At 40.7% G+C, this 17,703-nt stretch overlaps 1 protein-coding gene across 2 annotated transcripts in view; it reads right to left on the bottom strand.

The window, feature by feature from the left end:
- The window catches only part of LOC132088134 (dachshund homolog 1-like), a 29,448-nt gene that overhangs the window by 1,841 nt on the left and 9,904 nt on the right, over nucleotides 1–17,703 (bottom strand). Inside the window, exon 2 of one of the 2 annotated variants that reach the window (XM_059496106.1) lies at nucleotides 2,401–2,537. In XM_059496106.1, the coding sequence (XP_059352089.1) occupies nucleotides 2,401–2,537 (137 nt within the window). The remainder of the gene's footprint in view (nucleotides 1–2,400; nucleotides 2,538–17,703) is intronic. The other variant, XM_059496107.1, reaches the window with a different exon arrangement.

Here is a 17,703-nt window from a genome sequence, read left to right as displayed (position 1 = left end):
TCTGTTTCTCTTGATGCGGAACATTCTTCAAACAGCGAGGAAGAATAACCCCCCTCCCTCGCTTCAACATCCTCCTTTTCTTATTCTCTTTTTCATTTTATTTTCAACAATTCTTGCTATATTCCCTTATCATTTTTCTTTTTTTTTTTTTACCTTTACGCGCGGCGTAAGTCTGTGTATCTCCATCTTCATCTCTTTATACCTTCAAATGTAGTAGGAAGGTCCTGGCCCCTTTTTTTCTTTTATTCTTCATCCTCTTCTTATCTGTTCCCCCCTCCGTTTTATTTCCATTTTTTTTTTTTTTTTTCTCTTTTCATTCTCTTTTTTTTTTTTTTTTGAATTTTGTTTTTGTTTGTTGGAGGTATTCATCGACGAGGTTTCTTTCCTTAATGAAATCCATTGTGCGCCAGTAACTACCACAACAACATCGTCGCCTAACTATACAAGTAGGAAGGCCAGGGGAACCGACCAATCACGACTATGCCGTCACTTGTTCGTTCTAAATGCTTCTCCAAATGCGTCCCTTTACGAAATCACGCACCTCCTGGCTATCGCTCTAGGCTCGCCGTGACCAACGTCCCCTATTCACGCAACCGACCCCCTATCCGTTCTTTGCTATTTCTTAATTACGCATTTTTCAACAATGTCCAGTTTAGACTTTGACATTATTTTATTTTATTTTATTTTTTTGTGGAACGGTGTTATTGTGGTGTCACATAACCTGAACCCCCCCCGTCATTTGCGTAATAGAGCCGTGAGAACAACGGAAGAGGCATAAGATTTATGCGATGGAAAAAGACAAAGTTCCAATCAACTGCGAATGAATTGGGTTTTAGAGCCACTAGGGTTAGGTCTATTGTGTCCAGTAGAGAGCAATACGGCACGTGAGGTCCATCGGTGAGCAATCCATAGATCTCCTGTTTATATTATATACACTCGATGTCGTACGGTCTGAAATCTCGACTCGCTTAATAAATACACAATACGTGGCCATACAGTATGTAAACGTAAGCAAACACCCTACTGCTCTGCTCGTTTTTAACATAGGTGTGTGTGTGTGTGTAGGCGCACTACGTATCTGCGTATGTACAGTTACAAACAATCGTCTCAGTGACAGGCCAATAAATTCGTGTTAGAAGATGGCTAAAGGGGGGGGGGGCGGGGAGTGACGACGAATGTATACCAAAGTCTATACAAAAGGAATGCTATACAGGATTTGCGATGGAAACGAGCCTGAGCGGAGGGGTTACCAGTTTCAATCGACGACCCCGCTATGACCTTTGACGCAATCAGTCGACATTTTTCAGAATTAAGGGCAATCTAAAAAAACGCTTTTCATTTTTTTTTTTTTTTTTTTTCGACAAAAAAAAAAAAATAGAGAAGAAAAAATAGGAAATGCTGCAATGTGCATCGTACCGTGGCTAACGTTTTTTTTTTTTTTCTTTCGTAACAGAACGCCTTTGGGGCCTAATATCTGTTTTCCGGGGGGAACGAAGAAGGGTGGCATCGGCCGAGTAGACAAGAGAGAAAGAGAGAGGGTGGTTGGCACTAGCTGGAACGAACGAGTCTGGCTCTCGGTAGCGTCTAGTGACTATTGGAAATGGCGGCGCCAACCGAATCACCACAGTATCGCCACTGTGTATCCCCCCGCATTCGCTGTCAAGTCATTGTAATCGTCTGAATTCTCCCATCACTTCGTTGCCGGACCGAGGCGCGACCAAAACAAAAGCAGCGGTACATAAAAAAAAAAACAAAAAAAACTCGCCTTATTTCCCAGTGTGTTACACACACAAAACACGAGAGAGAGAGAGAGACAGAGACAGAGACAGAGAGAAATGAAAGAGAAAAGGTAACGAAGCGACGCCACCACCGCCGCCGTCAACAACCACCTAAAAACAACTAACCGAGGGCATCAAGAACAGACCACAAAAAGCAAACCGAAAACAAAACAAAATGTGAAGAAAGAAACGAGATGAAATGAAGAAAAAAAAAAGAAAAGAAAAAGGAAATGAAATGAAAGCCAAAAGGTATATTAAAGAATAGAAGAGGAGGATATCGCAATAGACGCCGTGATGAAGGAAAGCAAAGCCAATGGTCAAAGTAAATACGCGGAGGGGACGCAATGAGGAAAAAAAAAAAAAAGAAGGAACGAACCCTCATCAATTTATTTATGTATTTATAGGGCACACACGGAGGTGGTGGTGCATCTAACAATGTTGCATCTATGCAACTAGGGCGTAGTTGTGTGTGGGACTGAATCGCGTGAAGTGGTTTAGAGAGAGAGGGGGAGGTTGAAGGGGCACTGGACGCATTTGTTGTATACCCCGTTTAACAGTTTGAAATGAGGTATCTGTTTGAGTTTGTGTTTTTTTTTTTTTTTTTAAAGAAGCCATTTCTTACCTGTATTGTGGCCGTTCTCGTAGGGCATGTAGTCGCCGTTATCCAGACGCGGTTTCTTCATCTTCATTAAGACGTCGTGTTGTGGTGAAGTGATACCCATCAACGGAGATCGTTTCGGGGGTCGGCCGGGCCTGGAACTAACAAAGTAGCAGAAAATCACTGGACATTTTACAAATCCCCTCGCCCACGACTTCTATCCCCAAGTTTTATCTTTTTCATTTTCTTCTTCTACTCGTTTCATTTGTTTTCTTTGTTTTTCCTTACGCTTTGAAAAAGGTTGGTGGTGCTAGCAAATCAATTCACATAGTACCAATAAACTTATACAGAGTTTAAACAAAGTAATGTAATTAACTATCTAATACAATATCGAAATCTATGGGTCCTGCTTACTTCATTCGAATTGAATAGAATTAACGTGGTCACGTCTTCAAAAAAATTCAGACACCATTCGAAGACATTGAAAGCAAATGAAACAATGAACAAAGAAAATGAAAATCAAGACAAAATCATCAACAGGAAGAATGAAAATAAAAAAAAAAAAAACTCTTGTGTTTGCTCATGTGCCATTTTTCGAATGTCAAAAGGGATAACGCAGGTGTTTCGTGATTTATTTCTTTTCTTCTCCGCCCATCTTATATGGCCCCGGTTTCTTTACCGCTCGCACATCAGTCCTACATTCTCTTATTTATTTTATTTATTTATTTTTTTCCAGCCCTGGGAAATACGAATCTCATCCTTGGGCTCGCCCCCCGTACGTTAGCCCGTGAGACTCTAAGCTGTTTTACATATTTTAATCAATCTGGACTGGGAATTGGCACAATAAATTCTTGTTAATATTTATTTATTTTTTTTTTTTTTTTCTGTTTCTGTTTGCTTCGTCGGAGCAACAGACCGTGGCAACGAGTGTGACCCCCCACTAGGTTCTTCTTTTTGTTTTTTTTTTCATTCTTTCTTTTGGTTTCGATCGTGATAATAATGCCCGCTGCCCGGCCCTTTTGACCAAACGTGGCCCCCAACATGGAGGGAAGAGGCAAAAGGCTCTCTCGCAGGAGATGTGGTTGGTAAGAAGAAGAAGAAGAAAAAAGAAAAAGAGAAATGCATAATAAAGTGTTTAAAAATATTTTCTTGTACAAAAATAGAAGAAAAAAAAAACGAGAGGTGGATACTTGGAAGAAGCCAAAATAGATATAGGGACTATTGGAAACTTGTTGTCCCTCATCGGATCAAACTAAAAAACGACACGGAGGTGAGACGATGCAAGGAATACGAGGCTCAAAAGGGGGGTACGACAAAATCAAAGACCGAAGTGAAATTTTCAAAGAAATTCGTTCAAATATGACAAAGTATATATCATTTTAGTGACGCATTGGAGCCTGATCGACATGCACAGTCTGCTAGCGATTACAGATTTCGAGAAAAATCGGGATAACGGCAGGACGATCTCGCCTCACTGATATGCCGAAGCAAAAAGAGCGGAGAAGAAAAAAAAAAAAAAAAAACTGAGACGAAATGAAAATAAGGATTCAAAGCTTTGCCATCTTTTGCGGCACGTCCCGATACGTTGCGTCAATGTAAAGCCTGCCTTCCATCGGAGCAGGGGGGGGGGGGGGTGATGGGCTTTACGCTGTCCTTACGCTACCGTATCATCGGACAAAGGAGATGAGAAATAAAAATATAAAGGTTGACAGAAGAAAGGGAAATCGAGGGGGGTTGGTGGTATCATATCACCCCGTTCTACGTCCGGGGTATGGTTGATGATTATTTTTCATATTTCCGACGCGTCCAAAGGACCAATCTGTCATCAATTGTTGGGAACGGACGCTTTAAGGCTTGTGCCCGCTCTTGTCTGCTTCACCCTTCCTGACATCCTTAAACTGAACAAGCAGGGCCTCCCTCTTCTCCCACCGGCTCAATTTTTTTTTTTTTTTTTTTTTTTTTGAAATCCCAAATGCGGACGTGTCCTTTTTTTTTTTTTTTTTCTCTCCATTCGATTCGCTGTCGATCTTTTCGGCAAACACGACGCGCGAGCTTGAAAATCGACATCGATTACGCACGCAGCCAAACGCGTGTGAACCTTCCTCGAAATGCCTGCAGCTTTGGCCATATTTTCTTTTGTTCGTGTATCCATCATGCCATTCCATTTCTTAATGGCTACATTTTGTTTTGTTTTGTTTTGTTTTGTTTTGTTTTTTTTGCTCACTTTTTTCTTTTCATCTACTATGTGACTCGTCTTGCTCAAGGGCTAAGTCAAAACAAACCAAGTCGAACGAACGGAGGGGGGTTATATTATCCGTACGACCATATAAAGTGTTGACGTGTGTGCGACACGCGCGCGTTCATTGCTTCCAATGTCAAACATTCCAGCGAAAGAATTTAGAGGAAACAAAACCCAAAACTGTGAAATGGAAAAAACAAGTTATGAAAATTTCCAGATAAAAAAAAATGTTGACTAAAAAAGAATGGGGTGGCCATTCTTTCTGAGTAACCATTGACGAACGAAAAAGACTAGCGTTATGTTCAATCGAACGGTAATAAAACGTAACAATATAAGAATAAAAAAAAAAAAAAAATCTGACAAAAAAAAAAAAAAAAAGAGAAAGAAATTTGAGCTGTGCTGGGCATATCTGCCGTCCTCATCTCGCCATCGTTCCTTTTAGACAACAGCGTCGTCGCCGCATAACTGATGCCCCCGCTCTCAATAAAAACGCAGTTTTTCATCTGTTTACAACGGCTGTTTTTTGTTTCTTCCAAAAGTTTTTCAATTTCCATTTATTTATTTTTTTTCTATATTTCACTTCCATCCATGATTCTCTCTCCCGGTGTGTTGCATAGCATTGCACCACAAGTTGCAAGAGTTTTTTTTCTTTTTAATGTAGTGCGTTTTTAGTTGTATTAACAATTTTCTATCTTTGCTGACGCTCTCGTATAGCAACCCACTCCCTTCATCACGACGGCCAGTCCGAACAAACTGTGAAAGCAACACAAAAAATGTTTTTTTTTTTTTTTTTTTCAACCCCTCCCGTTCGCTTACGCAAGGAGGGGGGGGGGGGGTTACGGATTGTTGTAAAAGGGATATGTTTTTGTGTGTGTGTGTGTGTGTCTGTTGCTGTTGTTGTGGCCCTGTAATCATCCGGCAATCGTCAGGACTCTGGCTGGGATCGCGACTTGACGGGCCGGTATGTATATTTTCGTACGGGGTATTATGCATATGATTGCCTTTCAATAGAAGCCCCCATAACACATCGGTCCTGCTTCTGGCGATGAAGAAGAATTTTGAATCGAATCGATCAGAACACACACTCCCCCACAGTTTTTTTTTTTTTTTTTTTATTCTTTCCCTACTTTTTCTTTTCATATCACTTGATCGATTTCACGGGATTCAAACTTGGAAAATAGGAGAGAGAGAGAGAGAGAGAGAGAGGGAGGGAGAAAGGGTAGATAGAAGAGGGAAGCCGCTCTGTATAACACTATGTATATACAAGGCTATATAGTGGTCTTTGTATTTTTCTTTTCCTCACTAATTTTATGTGCCATATTCCTCCCCCCCCCCCCTCCCCTCTTTCTCTGTATCTTCTTAAGCTGTTGTCTATCTAAAACGTGGTTATAAATGTGAAACCTGTTTCCTTATATAGATACTCGCAGCGGCGGAAAGAGAGAAGCAAAGCAAAAAAAAAAAAAGAAAAAAAAAAGAAAGAGCTGTGCCGGGGTTGAACAAAACAATGCGACAGGAGGGCAATCCGTCATTGGATTGCATCGAATGTTTATATATATTAGACGCTACGTACAATATACACACGCTGTGTGTATTGTATACAGTGGATGGGCCGTTGAAAGAAGAAGAAGAAGAAGAAACGGGGCTGACCCGCTACGCGCGTTTGCGACTATTTGGATTGGTGTGTGTGTGTCTGTCCCGGCGCCTCTTTTTTCTCGTGTGTGCTTCATTTTCAGAGGCTCCCTCCCACCCCCCATTATTCTTTATGGTGAACAGGGATTTCATCGACAGCTTCAAACGAAAAAAGAAAAAAAAAATGAAGAAGAAAAAACAAACTAGATTTTGGGAAAGAAAAAGAAAGTAGGCGGGTTGCATCTAACGGAGAGCCGACAGCGGTGGGATAACACGGCGCGGCCAAACCGTATTTGCATTTGCGGTAGGAGCATTGCTTCTGCCGTTTATTTTTTATTTTACTTTTTCATGCATTACCAATGGAGGCGACGGGCCGATGACAAATTGATCGGCAAACCCTTCCGAATACACAATCACTTCTTGCCCGTTTCTACGCTTCATATTTTTTGTCTTCTTCTTCTTCTTATTCGTTCCCTTCACGGTTCTTTATCCAATTTTTTTTTTTTTTCTCTCGTGCGTTGCCGCTCCATTGCGTACATTCGGACAATGTTCGCTCAACATGGAGGTAAAGAAAGAATAAATAAGTTGAAAAAGAAAAGAGAAAAAAAAACGAGGGGGGTTGGTCGGATTTTTTTTGGAAGAGACCGCAAGGCGACAACAACCTCCGCTCGTCGCTGCTATTTATATGTATACACTATATTCATTATTTATAATGTACGTACGACGCTCTGGTGTGTGTGTGTGTGTGTGTGTAGGGCGGCCGAAGATTGGAAGTGAGCTGAAGAGACCGCAAAAGCGCGACATCAAGTGCGGTGCATTATGCATGGGTGGGTGTTAAACGCGATACGGATATGTGTACAATGTACATAGTCAAGTTTGAACATGTCCCAATCTGATTCCACGGCCTTGCTATAAACGTGTGCAGGCTTTTCACATTATTATTATTTATATTTTGTTTTTCTATTTTGCTGGTGGTGTTGTTGTTTTTTAACGTTTTCTCTTCCATCTGCATTCTCTAATAGAGTATTGACGCTCCAGCGCTTCCTTGTTCATTCCGTTGTCTCTTTGTCGCACCGCCGATTCAAATAGCTACCTATCACGCCCCCAGAAGAAACAACAAAAACCATATAGTGCACAAAATATAGCTCGTTTTTCTTTTTTTCTTTAAACGACAAACTCACTGAGGCCATCTGTTCCAAATGCATTCGTATTCGACACAAATTTTGGCTAGCCATCCTTTTTCTTTTTTATTTTTATTTTTTTTTATTTTTTTTTATTTTTAATCTTCTAACTGTGTCCTGCGTGTCTCGTTGTCTTCACATACACACACAAACGTATTCACGTCGCCAAGTTTTTTTTTTCTTCTGATAAAGATGACCAAGACCGGTACGTCATCGCTGGAGGACATCGGGTCCCTCATTTCCCACGATCGCCATCACACCTACGTCGCATCACCATGTTTTTGTCAGGAGGGACATTTTCGAATGATTTGACGTGTATATTTTGTTTGCTTTCGACGCATGGGTGTTTGCCACACAGCTCATTCGGGCAGCAAACTTATTGCAGTTTATAGTTATTAAGGATCTACGGCAGCTGGAAAGGCATTGTATAATTAGATCTCTCACGTTGCCGAGGGTTTCATATAGCAATATTAGCAATGTGTTTCTGATACGGGGTAAAATGAAGAGCCTTGCGTGTGTCTTTTCCAAGTGGACATGAAACAGATCTCGTTTTTTTTTTCTCTGATTTTTTGTTGTTGTTGTTTTCCTTTAAGGAATCGAACGTCATCAGAAGAGGGGTGGAGGGCGATTGCGGTATAGGCGGAGGAACTGAGAGAGGAACAACATTTTGCTCTCTACATTTTCCTTCTGGTTCCGTGTGCCCATTAGATTATCTACAAATCTGGGGGTTGGCCGTGCCATGTGAAACGAAGGAAACCCCCTCGTCTAACCCAAATCGAAAATTGTAAAATAACAAACTTCCTCCCTCTCCCTTCCTACTCTACCCCACAAAAAAAGAAATACGAAAACAAAAAGGCTAACGCCGTTGATCTCCACGACTCTCGTAGTCTTTGGTTGCTATCCCGTGGCGCTCTCATTTGCCTCCCAGGTCTCGCTCTTCTTGTTCTTCACTTTCTCATCCCTTTTTTTTTTTTCCTTCATCTTTTCCTTTTTTTTTTTTTTTTCCAGGAGAACGTAAGAGGAAAAAATAGAAGAGAAAACGAGCTCATCAGAGTTAGCAGTGTTCGCTTTTCCCTTTTTTTCTCACTTGGGTTTTTTTTCTTTTTCCTCCGCCCTCCAACATCTGACAGTCTATAGTTTGAACCTTGTTTGTTTCGGACCACATTTCTATTCGAGTGTGTTCCTTTTCTTTTTTTTTTTGCTTTCGACGATTCGTAACAATTATCTTTTAAACATAAAAAAAAAAGTCATTCCGACAATGAGTTTTTCTATTTTCTTGTGTTTCTGTCTATACCGTCTGTGTAAGGGCATATGAATCTATCGACAAGTTGATGAAGTTTAAAAAGGGCCCAGGTCATTCTACCACAGGGTCATCAAACGCGGCATCTTATACCTCCCCATTTTTTTTTTCTACCATTGTTTCGATACATCAGTCAAGTCATACGATGGGTTACAACTGTTAGTAAATTGAGAGGAAATTTCTGTCCGTCTTTTTTTTTTCCTTGTTCTAGCTGGGGTTTTAGTTAAGAAGCATAAGATTGGTCTGGTGCGGCTCTCGCTAATTCACAATCAGCAGGTAAAAAAAAAAAAACAGCTCAGTGGAGACACGAGAAGAACGATTTACGATCAAGAGGGGGGAAAAGAGGACCACAAAAAGAGTTCTTTGCCCTACGACTGAAGGAGGAGCCTGACGTTCCGCGTGCAGACAGCTGGACAGCATTTTACATTCGATAGCCAAAGTCAAGAAAGATGAAGATTGAACGTTGAAAGTGAGGATAAAAAGAGGAAGGCAAAAACGGAGGAGAAGAAGAAGAAGAAGAAAAAAAAAAAAAGGCCGAAATGGATGGGTGATGGGGGGAAAACGAGACAATCCGGTCCGTTCTGTGCGGGTCATCAACTTATTATAGGAGCTAATCAATCGACCCCGTGTCTTCTTGGTCTCTTCGGCCAAAAAGAAAGTGACTTCAATCGAACCGGATTGAGATCGATACGTCGGAAAGAACAACAAATAAACAAACAAAAAATTAAACGTAGAATAAAACTTGAATTATCGCGTTAGTTGGCCAAATGTTGTGATAACACCAAGCAAACAAAAAAAAAAAAAAAAAAACGTTTGTCGGAATTTTAGTTGATCAAACAGGATGGCACAATCGGTTAGGGTCTACTAGTTTTGTCAGTTTTTTTTTTCTCTTTTCTTTCGTTTCCATCTTCATCGTCACATTAGTCGCCCCTTTCTCTTCGACGACATAAGGGAAACGAGGCGAAAGACAATCACGGAACATATGCGGATAACGAGTCCAACTCATCTGAACTTTCCCTTCTCTGCTGGACACGTTTTTTTGCACACGAATAAGAATATCTCGATCAATTCTATTGATTGGCTTCGGACCGTTCAGTGCCACTAGCAGTTGATACGACGTCTGTGTGTTTCTTATGGTCATAACTGCGAGTTGAGGCGCGGGCATTGTTGCATCGAACGCCCGTCTTTTTCCTTTTAATACGGGCCACGCACGACATTCTGCACTTTCCAAGCGCAAACACACACACACACACACACACACACAAGAGCAACAACAAAAAACTAGTCATCATAAGAAACGAGACAATAGTTTCCCATCAATAGTATATGTGCCCATGCATTGCGGCTCCAGAAAAAAAAAAAAGGATAACCAGCAAACGAGGGCGCGCGCTTGTGCTAGAGGAGACGAAGAGGGATAACGTTTCATGGGCCCACAATGTTACAAAACAAATGATACCGAACAAAATGTTTCTAAAGCGTCCAACAGCGCTCAGAGGTAAAGAGAAGAATAAAGCCATAAAAAATAAAAAAAGAAGAAGAAGAAGAAGAAGAAAAAAAGAGAGAACGTAATCAATGGATTTCCTGCTCTTCTTCTCATTCTTCTTTTTTATTTTGTCCTCTTTTATTCCCGATTCGCTACAAGAGAGGAATAAAAGGGTAGGGAGGAAGAAGAATAGGATTTTGATCGAGGGAGTTTGTTATTGAAGGATGATTCGAAGAATATATTTACCCAAAGCGGGAGGCAGCCAAATCAATTAATTTGCATATACGCGTCAATATAGACGTATTAGATTGTATGTTTTAAAAAAGAAGGGGGGGAGTATAGGCAAACTGAATGAGGAAGGGGGGACCCATCGTTGTTATTGTGTATATTTTCTTTCATTCTTTTCGGACTATTCATCGATGACAGACAACCATCATTTGCTTTGACGACGACGACGTACGGCGACACACACACACACATGGGCGGACGACGCGGCATGCATCCACACACAATGGAAGGGGGAAAAGAAAAAATGTTAGTTCCGTCTTCCGTGTGTTTCTCTTGAATAAAAAGCGCCGGTAAAAACACACGGAAAAGCGGGCAACTCCTCAACAGCAACAAAAAATAGATAATTGCTATCCTTACGTCAATGTGTCGACTACGTTTTAAACGAAAAATGGGGGGACCTTGGACCGTATGGCACACACACGAACCGCTCAATACGCATATGCACAAATAATCACGAGGTAAAATATCAAATAAAAAATGTGTAGCCAAAGAAAGACCAAGAGGGAAATGCAACGGCCAACGAGATTTTGAAGAGAGACAGTCGAATCTATTTTTACATATTTGCTGTCCCTATATTATGCACTCGACAAGAAAAAAAGGAAAACAAGTGGTCGCTGATCAAAAAAAAAAAAAGAAAAAGCTTTAAAAGGTACAACCAAAACAAATGCCGCCGAGAGTTTTGCTCTTTCGCCTGTCGTTGCGCCTCTTCAATTCCTCTTTCATTTAGAATTTTTTTTTTATCTGATTGACTCTGTTGACTCAGGAAAGTGCGCCGCCACTGTCTTACACGTTCGTTTCATTTTTTTTTTTTTTTTTTTTCTTTTCCCCATTTTCCTTTTCTCCCCTTTTTGTGTGTGTTTCCATTGCATGAAGTCTATTATGAACGTTGATTCCTTCAATAGCTAAAGTGTAGTAGTATAGCGGTAGTCGTAATAGCTCTGTTCCCTTTTATTTTCTCATTTTTTCGTTCTTAGTGTGTAATGTGTGTGTGTGGTGTGTGTAAGGGTGTGGGTAGAGAGGTAGGGAGGGGGAGTCCGGTCTCACAAGGGGAAATGGATTCAACCTCATCAAATGCGCCGAGTTTCCATAAAGAGCTCCGAAAAAAAAGGGGTCGCCACCACCACCAACAACAACAATCAACAACAAAAAAAAAATGATAGAAAAAAAATATATATAAAATAAAAATAAATGGCGGAAGCGGGTGTATATATATACATAACGAGCTGGTAGTTTGAACAGCGTTTCTTCTGTGTACATACACTACTGCACACCAAACCAATTGATTTTCTCATTTCTTTTGCAGCGAGTTCATGCTGCCACCGTTGTTTACCTTGTTGCGCCCTCTGCGGCACAATATCATAAAGATTTATTTGTATGCCTAATATCTATTCCCTACCCCTCCTTTTTTTTCATTCCTTTCCATTTTTTTTTTTTTTTTTTTTCAGTTACCACTATATTCCCCTCCATTGCTTTACGTACCCCCCTCCCCCACGCCTGGATCTCTGCCGGCAAATAAAATGAGCTTATTGAAGCAGGCATATTACACTGAAATTGGATGAATACAATCCAAAACTCGAGCTCGGGCCTAAAAACTATCTTAAAGAGCAAATGGAGCAGGCGGGCGAACATCGCTGGCTATGTGGTGAAACACGTAAAAGGTTGGAACACACCATAAGGAAAACGAAGAAAATTGGAAGTTATGTTTACAAGTAAAACGTCTAGACGAGATACGTTTCATAAGAAAAAAAAAAAAGGAAAGGGAAGAAAGCCGCTGTATACGTGTTGTGTTTATACTGCATTGAGCATAAATTCCGTGGCCGGATGCAGTTGCACCCGGCGACATCTAACAGGTCCCTCTTTTTGCCTCAACGGAGACTATACCGAATTCAGATGTGTCCAACAAACCACGTATATCGAAACTAGTAAAATAAAAAAAAAACTTACAGGTTGCTTAACACCCCTTGATGCAGTGTGTTCTATTCTTGTGGCAACCATACGTATATAGTTACATACGATGTAAGGGTTGGATAGCTTTCCTACGTTGTTGGCTATTAATCAGAGACACAATGGCTAAGAAAGAACTCGCGTTTTTTGACCAGTGTGGCCTGAACACATGTTGGCTGTGTGTGTTTGTTAAAACGCAGTTGTCGGCCCGTCTATCGAGAAGGCCCGGCTTCAGTTCATCCGTGTGTGCGTGCATGTTATGGACGGCCATGTGTGTAGATGTGTCATGTTGTTTCACCATTTAGCCCTCCAAAGATCATTATTTCTACCGAAAGGGGTGCACAAAATACCCCCAAATAAAAGCGAGCTATATAAAGGTACTCCCCCTCCCCCCTGTCCAAGCAATGGGACGATGGCCGCTGAACTTGCACATTGAGGGGAAAGGAGAGAAAAACAAAAATATGACAAATGACATATTCGGTTTGCCTTTTCTTCCATTTGACAATGGAAATGACGAGCGACGCGTACCTGATACCGACTGGAACGTACCCACTGCAAATCCAGTTTCCACGCACCGTAAAGTAAACACACGTCCTGCATTTCTCTCACTTCAATACTTTATGCGTTTTTTTTCTTTCTTTGCGCTAGACATCTGAGAGACCGATGTGTGTGACGTGTCCAGACACGTAAGTCCCTAAGGGAGTAGTATAGATAGGTGTCAACAGGTCGAAGCGGCACACAAAGCCTGAGGGAGAAAGAGCAATGGCGTCGCTGTTTGCTGATAGGCCGATACAGATTGAGAAAAAAAGGGGGAAGAGTAAGCAACCCAAAGAAACAAATAAAAAAAAAAAAAAAAAACGAAAAACAAAGCAGCTAATGGATGAAATGGGATCCGACATGATGGTTGTGTGTATGTGTCTCATCTTTTCCCTTTGTGGCATGCAAGCTGCGAGCTATATACAAGCTGAATGCTTCCCCCCCACAGATGAAAGTCTCGGCTATCCCGTGCATTTGTGCGTACAAATATTCATGAAAAACGAAGGCCGAAATAAAACTAATAGACTCGTATAAAAAAAAAAATGAGGGTCCCTTTTTATAATCTTTCCATCTCTTTTTTTCTTCCCCTATATATCTCGACATTTAACGCCTTACAGCTATTTCGTCTCGTTTTTCTCTCATGTGACGAATTCAATATTGGATTTTCAATCCTTTCCATGCCCTGGCGGGCATTTAGCTTGTTTTCTTTTCTTTTTCCTTGTTTAGCATTTTTGAAGGGAACGGACGTTTGCTTGCAGTGTAGAAACAAATGTATGCGCTTAACGAAGAGCCAACGATACACACCCAGTGAAATAACAGCCGTATAGACGTGAACTTGGGGAGCGTAAAGGGCACGTGTGATGCGTGAAAAGCACTCATTCACGAGGCAGGGATATATAGACAAGGACTGTGAAATGGAAAGGGGCTATAAGAGGCTTACTTATGGCCCCGGCTATCAAGCCAATCAGAGAATAAAACTGAATAAAAAAAATAAAAATAACAGCATGCCAATGACAAGAGGAATATCGATTGTAATTAGATATTATACAAGGGGACACGATAGCAAAAGGAGAATAGGATAGACAGAGAGATAGAGAAAAATAAAAATGGAAAGATAAAAGGGGAAAAAATGGAAGTCTAAAGAGGCCTCGACTTCTTTTTGCTTTGATGTTCGAGTTGGACTGTTGGAGTTTGGCTTGTGAATCTGTGAGACGAGAGTGGCTTCCAAAGCCACTCTTTTTTCTTTTTCTTTTTTTTTTTTTTGTTGAATGCGATCAACCGCACACACACACAGACACACGCACGCATGAATGCAGGCAAATCAATAGAAAAAAGCAGACGGAAGGAATGCATGTGATTTGCATAGTTGTATTCACTATGTTCAATGCTTTTGAAGCGCCCGCGTGCTGCAAGGGGCCTTCAACCATTGAAATAACTTTCCGATGACACCAATCAATGGCCATAAGCAAAGGGAAAAAAATGTTTTTTTTTGCCTTTTTTTTTTTTTCAGTTTGAGTTTTCAATCTTTTCTAATATCACGCAATTCGGTTACATTGGGCCACGTGTCTATACTTCAACCAGTTTTTCTCCAAAAATGATCTGACGCAAGAATGAAGAGAAAGAGGAAAACTGGTGCGTATCTCATCAGCGGAATTTTTCTTTTTTTTTTTTTTACCAATCAAGTTGAATGATTTAATTACGTATTTCTTTCTTCACAGTTGGGTTTTTGTATTTTTCAAAACGAGTATATGCGACCCCATAGATCTTATTCTTCTTTAAATGCTGTCGCTCACTTTTCGTATATTCAACGCTTGTCCGTGTGTGATCCCAACCCTCTGCTAATTAAAACCGCTCTGGAACACGGAGACCATCGATCATTGACGGAATGACAGCTTTGAGTTGCATATAAGAGAAGCACACACACACACACACACACAGGCAAATGGCTATACACTTTTGGTTTCTTCCTTCCCCCCCCTCTACCCATTTTTCGTTTTCTTCTTTCCTTATACGTGCACCTATAGAATACATACGAACAACAGATAGGCTAACGCAGATATAGTTGTGTAAAGGCTGAAATAATAATAACGGCAAGGATGTGAATCAAGATAAAGAGAGAGAGAAAAAGGACGAGAATATTTTCTGTTCAGCATCTGGTCTTGCATGAAAGTGGCAGCCGTGAATAAATGCAAAACAAAGAGGCAGACGAAGAAAAAAAAAATGTGTGATGCTATGAATATTGGGGCTTATTCGTACGATTCTTTTCCCGATTTTTCCCATGGAAAAAAAAAATTGGGCAAGATAGTACTAACGGCTGGGAAGTAACAATCTTGGGAAATTCCGTGCATATGTACGAAACAGAAACTGATAGGAGGAATGACGCCATCGCTATTGCTACTGTTGAATGTCCCCCTACACTTTGGATCAAGACACACATACGCACACATAAAAAAATACGTCCCTTTGATGGAATTTCCTATTTTTTTTTTTTTGGGATGTGTTTTTTTTTTATTCTTTACTTATTTATTATTACTTATCGAGAAGGGGGCGAGGGAGGGGGGGTTCCGATTCCCAGACAAATCTTTCGTGTCCCCCCTGGTTTTTTTTCTCTCTTTTTATTTCTCCCTCCTGTGTCAAAGTCTATATATGCATGCCGTGTACACGTACAGTTCACAGGCAACGTCAAAGAGAACAAATAATGTGAAAAAAAAAAACGACGACATTTCTTTCGTTTCGTAGAAAAATTTTCACCCCCCCCCCCCCCCCCTTTTCCAAAAAAACGTTAGATACACATTTTTTTTTTTTCCTTCGCGATAGCCAGATGTAACGATGTGTGTGTGTGTTTTTTTGTATCCCTCTCTTTCCGTGGTTGAGGCATATTGGGGAAGGTGGAGGGTAACACCACGCCCGTTTTCTTTTTTTTTTTTTTATGTATTCAACGCATCGTTTTCTTTCAAATATTCTCATTCTTCCTCCAGTTATTTTTTTTCTTCTTTTTTCTCTCGTTTTATCGAATATTTCCGTATACTGTGTGAGACCTCTTCAATCGATGACAAAAAAACAAAACAACAGGCACCAACGCCAGGGTCCATCGTGAGAAAAAACTGTGCGCTGCTCAGGCCCAAACACGGACGGAATACGGTCAGGGCAGTTGAATGCACGCGAGATTCAACAGCCAAGTTTCTTTTATTTTCAAAAAAAAAAACATTTTCATATCCATTTTTTTTTTTCTGTTTACGTGTTCTAGGTCTGTTTGATTTTTTTTTTCTTTTTATTTCTTGTTCCTCCTCCCGTCTCCCCTCCTTTGCCACCCTCCATATCGTCCCGTTATCAGCTACCGTTTCGTGTTCGAAAGAGAAATGATGCTGAGAACATGTCGTCCCTCTCGACGACGGTTAGCTAGAGATGCGGTCGTCCACATTTCTTTCCTTGATCATTTCGACAATATCTTTTTGTTGCTTCCTTTTTTTTTTTTTCCCTGTCCGTCTCTTTAGTTATGCTATTCAAATCTTTAGTTCACGCGATTTAGTTATTCAAACTATGGCCCATTAAATAAAGAACTTGAAAATGTGTCGTTCCTCGAGTGGATGACAAATCAAACTATGCGGGGACCTCTACAAAAGAGAAAAAAAAAAAAAATGCCGCGTCCAATTTAGTTGTCCGATATCAAAAAACAAAACATGCCTTTCAATAGCAATGGCAACACTGCTATTACAAAAGAAACAAAAACAAAATTCAAAACAAAAGATAAGCAGAAATGAAAAAGAGCGTGTGTGTGCTGCAACTTTGATGCTTTTTTTTTTTTTTTTTTTTTTGTCATATAGCTTAGAAGAAGATGTGGTGTGACATTATTTAAGTATATTAAACAAGGATGGAGTGGATGACGTTATCAGTGGGACCCGAACGCCAAGCGAGGTGGAGCCGACGAGACTAGTCACTTTTCTCGTCCGATATATTTCCTTTCAAAAAGGCAGTCGGAACCTGTTATTCACACTATTAACAATTCACTAAAGGACTGATTGTCTAGCGGATTGGGTGGGTGGACGCGTTTGAGGCTGCGTGGCACAGCTAGAAAAAAAAATAAAACAAGGTGGCGAACGAATGTGTGAGAGAGAATGAAGACCAAGACGCCGGCAAGACGCAATGGATGGACAGAGACGAGGGCGGCTGTTGTTGTGATACGCCTGTGTCTGAACAACACGTCTCTCTCTCTCTTTCTCTCTTTCTTTCGCTGTCTCGATGTTTCTCTCATTCGTCCGCCTTTTTCGTTTTCTTCTTGTTGTCGAACAATAAGAAAACGAAAAGACATTGGAATGGAGAGTTCACGTCCGAAACAAAAGAACGAGTGGAACGAGGCCTTTGTGTACAAGATAGAACCAAAGAAGGGTCCCACAGCCCATTTGTAACCGGTTTTTAATTGCCAACAATAATGCAACGCGATGGTTCTCTTCGATCGAGGCACTATAGAAAAAAAAAAAAAAAGAAGGGAGAGAAGAACAAGACCAAAAAGAAGGCTCCAACAGATATATACTGGCAAACGAAGGAAGACCTATTGAAGTGGGGGCTCTATTAGAAGGTGATGTTCTCTCTCGATTCGATACATGGGACTCCTCTTCTTCTATCATTTTCTTATTGAGTTTCTTTTTCTTTTCCTCTCGATTTATTTTTGTCTTTCTCTCCACGCTTTTGTGCGCATAGACTGACGCCTGTGTGAGCGTTCGTTTAA

Source organism: Daphnia carinata, chromosome 7, assembly GCF_022539665.2.
Source record: "Daphnia carinata strain CSIRO-1 chromosome 7, CSIRO_AGI_Dcar_HiC_V3, whole genome shotgun sequence".
Taxonomy (NCBI): Eukaryota; Metazoa; Arthropoda; class Branchiopoda; order Diplostraca; family Daphniidae; genus Daphnia; species Daphnia carinata.
The sequence above is the reverse complement of the archived record's forward strand: the minus strand, read 5'-3'. Positions and strand labels throughout refer to the sequence as shown.